The 10745-nt window shown below is 38.3% G+C and overlaps 3 protein-coding genes across 3 annotated transcripts; all 3 read right to left on the bottom strand.

Annotated features, from left to right (window-relative positions):
* Window positions 1-197: 197 nt before the first annotated feature.
* TOT_010000001 (hypothetical protein) lies at window positions 198-368 on the bottom strand (the record flags this gene model as incomplete). Its single annotated transcript, XM_009690538.1, has 1 exon — window positions 198-368. The coding sequence occupies one exon, from the start codon at window positions 366-368 to the stop codon at window positions 198-200; it is 171 nt and encodes a 56-aa protein (XP_009688833.1).
* Window positions 369-504: 136 nt separating this feature from the next.
* Window positions 505-1463, bottom strand: TOT_010000002 (conserved hypothetical protein; the record flags this gene model as incomplete). The annotated part of the gene is made up of 2 exons (XM_009690539.1): window positions 505-678; window positions 1023-1463. 2 exons carry the CDS (start codon window positions 1461-1463, stop codon window positions 505-507), a joined length of 615 nt encoding a protein of 204 aa, XP_009688834.1.
* A 341-nt stretch (window positions 1464-1804) lies between these two features.
* TOT_010000003 (conserved hypothetical protein) lies at window positions 1805-10431 on the bottom strand (the record flags this gene model as incomplete). Its single annotated transcript, XM_009690540.1, has 2 exons — window positions 1805-4350; window positions 4491-10431. 2 exons carry the CDS (start codon window positions 10429-10431, stop codon window positions 1805-1807), a joined length of 8487 nt encoding a protein of 2828 aa, XP_009688835.1.
* Window positions 10432-10745: the final 314 nt, after the last annotated feature.

A 10745-nucleotide genomic window follows, 5' to 3' on the forward strand; every position in this document is an offset into this window, starting at 1 on the left:
TAAACCCTAAAACCCTAAAACACTAAAAACTAAAACCCTAAACCCTAAAACCCTAAAACCCTAAAAACCCTAAAACCCTAAAAACCCTAAACCTAAAACCCTAAACCCTAAAACCCTAAACCCTAAACCCTAAACCCTAAACCCTAAACCCTAAACCCTAAAACCCTAAACCCTAAACTTGCCCTAGAGGTCATGTGTCAGCTTGTTCGAGTCATATCGGCTCGTTGGATATGGTTATGTGTGTATTCGGTATGGTATTGGTGTGTTAAGTATGGTGTTGACATGGTTTCTGCATGGTATCTTAGTGTTTGGTACACTAAAGGAGTGATATCAGTGTGTTCGGCATGGTGTTGACATGGTTTCTGCATGGTATCTTAGTGTTTGGTACTCTTACTGTAACATATCTGAAGGTTATCGGTGATGTTTGCATGATATCTTAGTGTTTGGTACAATGAAGGTACTATATCTGGGTGGTTGGTATGTTATCGCCATGGTATCAGAGTGTTAAGTATGGTGTTGACATGTTATCTTAATGTTTGGTACCCTGAGGGAGTGATATCGGTGTGTTATGTACCCTGTCGGCATGATATACAACCCTTGCACATGGTGACGGTACCTTATCAGGGTCGTAGGTGTCCTGTTAGTGTAGTACCAGTGCCTTCTCGGTAGTATCAGTGTCTTAACAAAGTAAAAAATGTCATATCAGTAGCCACATGGTGACTACTATGTGCCTCTTAAGTACCTACTAAATAACTACTAAGTCAGCAATTGTGCCCACTTGTCGCCTCTTAAGAACCTACTAAGTAACAACTAGTCGCCTACGGAACCCTCATATGCCCGTCCTATGCTCCTCATACGCTTTTCATACAACTATCAATAACATGGATCAACAACTCAAATAAACCTATACTGATATTATAATGGCAGCAACCGTTGACTCCAATAACTGGGGGGTAGGCATGTTTCTAGCACGTTTTGCATGTTCTCATAGGGTTTGGTATGTATATACAGGGTGAGGGTACGGATGGCCATGATAGGTAAGGGTAGGTAACGGTTGGCCACTGACTGGTCATGGCAACCCAGGTCACTTGATTGTATATACGTGGTGCCACTGAGACACTCAACTGTATATATACGGGTGGTAGGTGCCATGTAGTACACCTAGTGTATATACAGGTGGCAGGGTCTACCGTATATAGGTTGGCCAGGGTGGCCCTGAGACATACCCCTCTTGTATATATACGGGTGGTGAGGGTGGCCATGGCATACCCCTGGTATATATATAGGGGTGACAGGTGGCCATCAGCCCATATGGCCATATGGTAGAATATGGAAGCCCATATGGCCGGGTATAGTAGCCGTATGGCAAGGTATGGAAGCCCATATGGCACGGATATGGCAGCCCATATAACAGGGTGATAAAAGGCGTATACGAGCCAATGACGGCTGGTATGGTAGGACATGACGCCCGGTAAAGATGGGTATTGCCACTCGGCTTACCCGGTGTACCAGGTGACAATATGTTATCTTAGGTTATAAGGTAAACTAAAAACGGTGAATGGACTGACATTGATGAAAAACACAAGTGAACTGGTAATATATAGTGATAATTTAACATAACTTTACACATCTTCCAGTAGTTTTAATGACTAATATATGTATCATCTGTGATTAATTGCCCCTAGTTTGGCAATAAAGATTTAATTTTATAAATCTTTGACCAAACACAAATCACCTATGGTACATTAGCTTTTAACAAAGTCACTCGTTTAAAGCCACCATTCTACCTACGCATCTGTGATTGTTATTCGTGAAGGTAGCGTAAAGCTTCTTTGCTAGTTTTCGGCCTGGTTGGCATGGATGAATCAAAGTCGAGCTTGTTAATAAACTTGACTCGTTCACAATATCTTGAATATTCCTCTTGGCGATTATTGGGAACTACTGGCTCAACTCCTACAAAAAAATAGTCATACCTGGAAAGACAATATTTAAGAGTATCATGTTTCCATTGCCTACTAGTATATACTATCCTGAACTTGTACACAAACAGTGTGTTAGTGAACACGAGTATTACAATGTCGGATTTATTTGATTCTCTCTTATACCACTCTATTCTATGAGGGTACACGCCCGTTGGGAATGTGTATAGATCATATCTGTGGTGTTTCAGCCTGTTAAATGCATAGCCAGGGTTTGTTTGAGCGTAGAAAACGTTATCCTTAGCATTTCTAGCATAATCCCATTTCATATGATAGTAGCTTCTATGATAATCGGTGTCAAACTCAATTTTATTGAGTGTTCTATGTTTTTCAGTTTCTCGGTCCTTTTTAAATGTGTCAATTGGGTATGGAACGTTATCCATAACTATTATCCTGAAAGGATCTGTTATGTATTTCATGGCCTCATCATCGACTGACAAGTCTAGTATATTTTTGGCACGTTGTATGTCATTTTCCGTATAAATACCCGTAAATTGAGCAACAGAAGTTAATGTGGTTACCAATTGTTTAGTTTCATCTTGTGTAAGTGTTTTACAATCACATTTCTGGATTTCTTTAACCTTAACCCATTTGGAAACGTAACTGTTCTTATCATGAGGTTTAAAAGCACTTCCGTGCAAACAAAACATCAAGGGGTAATTATAGTTCCGGTAATAGTAGACATATAAGTCGCCATATGCATAATCGTAAACCAATTTATTTATAGGAGTTTGACCCGTTTCGTCAAACAGTTGAATCACAGCGTCCTTTTGGTCCCTACGGGGCAGTGACATTTTCAGAGCAGTTACGTAATACAAGTGACTAGTCTGCACGGAACTTATCGCTTGTTTGTAACATTTAAAACTACTGTTTTCGAACCCGGGGCAAGACTCTTTGGATACGGTGACACTCGTCTGGGTCCCAGATAGAGTTGTATACTCGGTTGTGCCTTGGTGATTTATTGCGGAGAATGGGTAGCTGGGCCTTGTGAAGTGCAACTGGATCTTAGCAGAATACTTGAGGTTATATCTGACGTTGTTCAAAAACTCAAGAAGTTGGCTCTGATCACCCATAATCGTTGCAACAGTATCATCTTTGTCCCACTGCATAGTTCCAGGGACTTCGTTACTTCTGACAGTCAGTTTGTAGTACTCATTGGTGTTAGCAGTACCAGCAGTGCCGTCCTTGAACTCCAAGATTACTAGCAGAGGGTCCTGGAAATCAGAGTCAAACATGTGGAAATATCCCGTGACCTTGACCAAATGTCTCATTTTCTTGGCTGGTTCCTGTGTGGTCGTAACATAGTTGATTTTGTAGGCGTTATAGCCTCCATGGGCACTTTTGAATATAACATCACCCAGCGTGAATCCATTGCTATCATTGGCACCCTGCAGCCCGTTGTGTTCATACGTGTGCCTTTTGTATGATTTTACGGTGGTCTTAGTGATCTTAATGGTGATGGTTTTCTCAACAACATAATCATGAATGGAATATATGGCAGAGGCATTTTCCTTATTACTTGATATTTCGGATCTGGCATTTTTGGGCACAGTATCGAGACAGAGCTGCACTGGATTCAAGTAGCCAGCTATAGAAATTAGATTATCCAATAGTTTCTGCGTATTAGAGTCGCTAGAACCGGTTCCCGTATTGACACAGCTAGTGAAACCCTCAACCTCTACCCACTTGGCATAGTCTATCTTGACCTGATTGTTGCGCTCTGGGTCGCCTGTTCTTAAAGGTTTATAAACCTTGTTTTCATAGCACAACATCAGTGGCCTGGGATCTAGACCGTAATAATAAACATACAAATGGTTGTACCCATTCTTATAGGTCGTTTTTATTTTGATGTTGCCTGAACTGTTGTAGAAATTTGCTTCAATGTATTTAGGGGTGTTTGTAACTGTATAGTTTTGTCCTTGTCCTTTCAAAGTAACATTGATACTGGGTATTAAGAACTTGATCTGGTCGGTTCCTGTGGCACTAATGGTTTGTGAAACGCACTTGAAATTGGAAGCTGTTAAGATTGGGATGTCTACTGCATTGACTGGTATATTTTGAGGCTGCGCAGATGTCGTTTTGCTAAGATCTGGTATTTGGGGCAATAAAATCCTAAGGGCGCTATCTACGTCAGATTTATTATATTGAGCCTGCTTGTCTATCAGTGCGATTGCTGTGTACACTGCTTTCGATTCGAGATTGCGCAATAGATTGATAAGGAGTTCGTTGTTTTTATCGGCCAATTTGCTGTGAGCCTGTTCCTTGCTGAAAGACACGTTTATCAACTCTCTGGAGGAAGTATAATCTAATACTTGCCAAAACATACCCATTTCCTTTTTTATCTGATAGTAATATTCCCACCTAGAGGCGCCTGAACAATTTATATACACACAATTAAGAATTTAGGGAGTTAATTATAGACACGTGTACGTGTGCGTATGGATATATAACAACTGATAAAGGATCTTGATCAGTTAGTAAATAAACGTATTAGTTATATAGGCTACTTACCGTTAGCATTGTCTTTGAGCTCAAAGGCTGCAAGCAAGGGGACACCAACCTTGTTACTGAAATAAACATTAACGGTATTCAATATCTTATTCTGGAAATCGTTAATTGCTCCTGCCTTATTCGCACTACTATTCCAATAAGTCAGAATGTTAGAATTATATATTACAAAAGAAGTTTTGTTGGCTGCATTTTTGGGAGTGTGTGTGTATTTCGTAAACCCTTGGACGGGATTAGTGCTATGTGCCACTTGAACCCTGCTGTTATAATTGTCGTCCTTTTTGTCCAACTGGTAAGTCACCGTGTCGTGAGCGGTATCATTGTCTGCAATCATATGGTCAAATATTGTTTTCTCATCAGTATAAGTTTCCAGATCCTTTATGTTTTTACCGGAGCTTATATCAGTGTCGAATCGGGAGAGCCTATAATACCTTTTTGCGATACTATTATTCTTAAAATTTATAGACACCAGTAATGGCTTGTTGTGACTTGTATGATATCTGTTGTAGTACACCTCCTCTTTGTTAATGGAACTGTTTTTATCACTAGTATCATTTTGTAAAACTAGCTTCGTATTACAATTTTCTTCTTTGCATACGTTAACGTCGCAAGGCTTAGGAATGGTATGTTGGTACACATAAGGCACGAACAAATTAGATGAGTAGTCAATCTGGGACTGAGTTGGATATTTGGACCAGTTGACAACATTTGAACATTTGAGCTCGCTAAGTAGAACATCCAGCAGTTGCTGATTATGATTGGTTTGGTCAATTTTACAACTTTCGATTGAATCTACTTTAACCCATTTGGTAAGCTCGGTGTCCTTATTCAGTGGCCTGTAAGCCTTATTCTCATGGCACAGCAACAAAGGACTCGGATCATCTCCATATGAATACGTATAATACTTAGTAACTACAGCGGTACTGGAATCTTCAGTTTCAATTTTTGCACAAAATAAATAGTCTCTATTCTGTGGGCTTGTAGTATCAGAACTGGTTTTATACAGGGAAATTTCGGTGTAAGAAGGAGTTGCAGTCGGACCAGTTGGTATTAAAAATCTCAATTCAATCTTATCTTTTTCCTTAAGGGAACCGCCCTCCTGGCCAAACCTAACTTCGTGTTGGTACATATTGAATCCTAATTCTTCTAACTTATTAGATTCCTTTTTAGTGACAGCTATTGGATTAGTCGGAATGTTTGTGAGCTGAGGATTCGGTATAAGTTCGGGATTAGTCTTTTTAATGGCTTCATATACAGTATTATTATCATATGCATCATGCTTTTCTGTTAATAATACTATTGTATTGAGGGCCAAAAACTCTATTTTTTGCAACAACTTCACCAATACACTTTTATCCGAAGTAAGTTTGGAGTTTATTTGGTCGTTGACAATAGATTGGCCTAATAGGCTACTATACTCATTCTGATCCAGTAACTGCCAATAAAGTTCGCCATTCTTCTTTTTATGGTAATAATATTCAACACTGTTGTTTTGTTTGGTAAATTGAACCAATAGGGGCAACATAACTCTATTACTATGATAAACACTAAGGCTATTATAGACAATATTTTGGAGCCCAGTAATTACAACCATTGCTCCACTCTCATCCTGACTCAGCAGGACATCACCATTATATATTACACAGGCCTTTTTGGAATTATTGTTGGCTGTAGGTCTGTGAGTGTATTTACTAAACCCTTTCTGTTTGAGTTCCTGAACCGATTCCTCAGCTAGGCTGATCTTGCCGCCATTGTAATTATTTTGGGCAGTGCTGTCAATCTTTTGATCTATTCTGTAGGTAATCAGGCTACTGAGGCTGTCATTCTCCTCCAATAGGGGTGTTAGCACAGTTTGTGCGTCAGTGTAATTGTCCATTGCGGATATATTCTTGCCCTGAGCCTTGTCAGTTGTAAAGCCGGACATTTTATAGTACTTTGTGCCACCGATGAAGTATAAAACGATTAGTAAGGGAGTGTTTGTCTCATCATATTTGTTATAGTAGACTTCGGAACGTGAGTAGACCATCTTAGCATATTCTCCGTCAGGCTTTAGGGTGAGCTTTTCGTTGCCAGCCTTCAACACAGTAATGTTTTTTCCACTCTGTTGGCTCGCTGGCGTAAACTCATATTTGAGCATCAGCTTGCATGGAGGATACTCCTCACCACTCGTTGGCTTCTGGTACGTGTTAATGGCATTCGGGCTGCTGGCCAGACCAAATTTGTAATATGTTTGTTCTGCTGTTTCTTTTAACTTGTTCAACAATTGAACCATCACCTCATTGTCATTGTTAGTCAAATGGGTGTGTATATTGGCCTTATTGATATTTTTTCCTAAAAACGCATTTATGGCGTTTTCATTTATCGGTTCCCAGTGTATAGCGGTTTTTTCGTACAGTTTTTGATAAAAATAGTCAACCTTATTATTATGGAAAAATCCGACCAATAGAACCTCGTCCGATTCGGGGCTAAAAAAGACATCAATTTGTTTTATCATAATTCCTTGTACATTATCAATAGATACTGCTTTCTTGTTGCTGGTGTTCCACTGCGTTAAAATGTTGAGCTTATGTAATATATAGGATTTTTTGATGGTTCCACCTTTAGGTGTGTGTTTATATCTCATAAAGCCACTGCTCTTAATTTTATTTGAATTATTGGTTGTGTTTTCTACATTTACCTTAGAACTGTTGTAGGTGTTGTCCTTGTGGTCGATCTGGTAAGTTATGCTGCCGAGAACTGCGTCGTTGTCCGCAATCATCAATGACAAAAACTCCTTTTCGCTCGGGTACGCCGGGAGCCCAAATGTGGTCTTGGCGCTGGTGTTGGTTTTATCGCTTTCAAATTCTGAGAACCGGTAGTATTTTGTGTGATCCTGACGATTCTTCTCCTCGCAATATAACACTAACATAATTGGGTGTGTGAATGTCATATCGTATTTGTTGAAGTAGAGATACTGGGAGTAGACCATGTAGTTTTTGTGGTCTCCTTCCCTCAGTATCACCTTGTTACTGCATTGTGCATCCTTGCAAACTTGAATATCTCCGATCTTGTCATACATTAGCTGGTTCCTGTAAAATTTGAACAATTTGCAGGTAGAGTGTTCAATGGTTGCTTTTGGAATTATGTAGGTTTCAATCACGTTCAGCATCAGCAATGTTTTACGAAGTTCTTCCAATAAAGTAGAATTTTGACCTGTTTCGCAGGGACACTTGGTAATAGTATCCACAGGTACCCATTTGGTAGTGTAGCTCTCTTTGTTTAAAGGCCTATAGGCTTTGCCTCCATAGCAGACCAGCAAAGGCCTTTCGTCCGTATCTTCGCTGAAATACACTTGAACATTCCCCTTGCAAGTGTTGTAATAGATCTTGTTTATGGGCGTTAGGCCATTCGAATCTGAGTACAACTTTATTTCTATAACGTTGCTACTTCGGGGTTGGCGAAGGAACAGCCGTAAGCCGCCAATGGCATTTATTCCCGTTTCTCCGTCGAGTCGATGTTCATAGTACTTAAACCATTTAAATTCACCCTCTCCTGGCAACTCTACTGGATCAGACAGGGATATTGGTAAGGTAGGACCGCCCTGTACTTGACTGCCGCTAACTTCGTAAATTTTACCTCTATAAGTTTTAGATCCGCCGTCTCCCTGCCTGTTGCCGATTATAACCTGGAGTGTATTGGCAAAATCATGACGTATCTGATTCAGTTTTTCACCGAGTGCTTCAAAATTGGCAAGGTCAATTTGTTCATCGACCTTTTGATAAAGCTTGGCTGGGCCCGTATTTGACTTCAATATGTAATATGGCCGATAACTATTGTCGTTTTTGACAGCAACCAACAGTGGCACGCTGAAATCAGCATCATCTTTGAAGTAGTAGGTCACCACCTCGGAGGCGGTGGTGTAAGGATTTACAGCTGTGGTTGCTGATATGCACTTTGCGTCACGTTCATTGGTACCAAATTTGATGCAACTTGCATCGTAGGACACATTTCCTAGTCTGTACCCCTGTTTAGCAGTGTGAACATATTTATCATAGCAGAATTTGCAGCCAGTAACTGATGTGCCGGCCGTTTTGCTAACCACATTCTGTACGGGGGTTCCATTGAATGTGTGTACTGTATACGCAGTCTGGCCAGAAAGCTTTATATTTACTGGGTTTAGCAACTCGCTGACTTGAACGAGCGTTTCAAGCAACTTATTGACTTCACTTCCCGAAACTAGAGCCTCGCAGTGAGAAATAGAACTAACACGGACCCATTCTTGAAAATATTTATCCAAGCTATGTGGCCTATAGGCCTTACCTCCGTAGCATAGTAACATGGGTCTAGCATCAACTTGATTTCCTGGAGATGAGTAATAAATGTATAATTTATTATTGTTATCTTTGCCAAAATCTTTTGAATAATAAATGAATTCCTCTTTGGTTTTCTCGTCATTATAAAATGAGATCTCCGTATATTTCCCTTCCCCGGCACTGGTGGGAACCAATACTCTTAATTGTAAACTTTCTGAAGATCCGTTAGGTTGAATTGATTGAGAATAGCATTTAAATCCAGATGATTCAAGAGGTGTGAAATTTTCAAGGAAAACATCAACTTCATTTGGCTGATGCTCGTAATTGGATTGAGATAATGTTAAGGGAGTTGCTGATGCAAGAACTGAGGTAACAAGGCTCTTTTCGTACCGGCTCGTTTTATCCAGTAGTAATATAAGATTATCATCGTTTTTCCACTCTCCATTTTGGAACTTGTAATGATAAAGCTTGTCCAAATAGTCTACAAAAACTATTAAATAAGGTTCGTGATTGAGATGTTGGTAGACTCTGACACTTTTTGTGATTTTTGGTGTGTCCTTCAACTGTATTACAGTTGAATTATACATCAAATGGTCGATAAAAAATTTATTATCATTGGATGGAGTGTGTTCAAAGCACCTATGCACACGTTCTATATTTATTTCGTTGATATAAGATGCTAACTTTAAATTATTTACAACTGTTTCTACTCCTTCTGATCCTATACAGTAATTATCTATTTGATAGGAACGATCACTAGTATCTGTTTTCTGATTGATGTCTATAGTATATTTGAACCCATTCTTGCAAGCGTAATAATTGAGTTTATCATACAAGAAATCTAAAAAGGAAGGATCGTGAAAAGCTGGAAAGTAAACGTGATGCCATTTTTCCTCAGGTGTGTAGCCATAAAATTGTCTTTTGTCAAATGTGTACAAAAATTCTATTAAAAGAGGAAAATTGTTATATGCATAAACCTGTATTGAATATACATTGTTTTTGTATGGAATGTCCAAATTTGACTCAGTAGACCTTTTAACATCATTTTCAAATTTAGTTGTCAATTCTGTATTATTATACAATATTTTACCTAATCTTGTTGACTCCAAGTTATAATTTCTTAATGTGTACCTTTTAAACCTATCTTCTGAAAATTTCAGATTTGTAACATAAACTTTAGAATTATTACTGTCATAATCAGCAATATTAGACAAATTTATATCAACAATTGCATCAATATCTGAATGGATTCTGGGCTTTATGTTTGTAACTAATTTTTTAGAAAAAATAGCCTGAACATCCAATGATTCTTTTTCATTTATAAGTAAAACAGAAGATTGTTCTAAATTTAATTGGATAATGGAAGGTGTTTCAAACGACCATACGACAGATGCAGATAACAAAAGTTGGTCGCTCACAAGCAGCTGGTCGAAATACAGTCTTTCCTTTCCATTATATATGTCTTTTAATAAAACTGGATTGGAAAACTTATGTGTATATAAATTTTGTAACTCTGTCGTTTTTTTTACGGTAACCTGACTAGATCCACTAGAATAGTCTGCGATTTTGCCAATATTTAATTCCAAACAGATAGTCTTTTGAATAAAAAACCTAAACAATAAATATGAAACGAATGTGTAAATGTTTTTCATTGTAAATAAATATGTACACCATTCTTTTAAAGGATTATTTTTATAATATTAAAATAAAACTGTGGATCTGTAGTTAAAACCATTCCGAACTTAACTGTATTTAAGTTAAAAACTAGAGGGTATTTACAAGTAAATTTAATGAATTTTTGTACTTAATCGATTTGCCCTATCCCTAGAGATGCGAATCATTTATGTGTTATAATTAATTTTTTGGTCTTTTTTTTAATCAAAATAAACTCGAAATCCGTCTAGAAATATACCTAAAAACATAAATTATATACTATATATATAACTCAAGAAAACTAAATTAAAAA

The sequence above is a fragment of the Theileria orientalis genome, chromosome 1 (assembly GCF_000740895.1).
Source record: "Theileria orientalis strain Shintoku DNA, chromosome 1, complete genome".
NCBI classification, from domain to species: domain Eukaryota; phylum Apicomplexa; class Aconoidasida; order Piroplasmida; family Theileriidae; genus Theileria; species Theileria orientalis.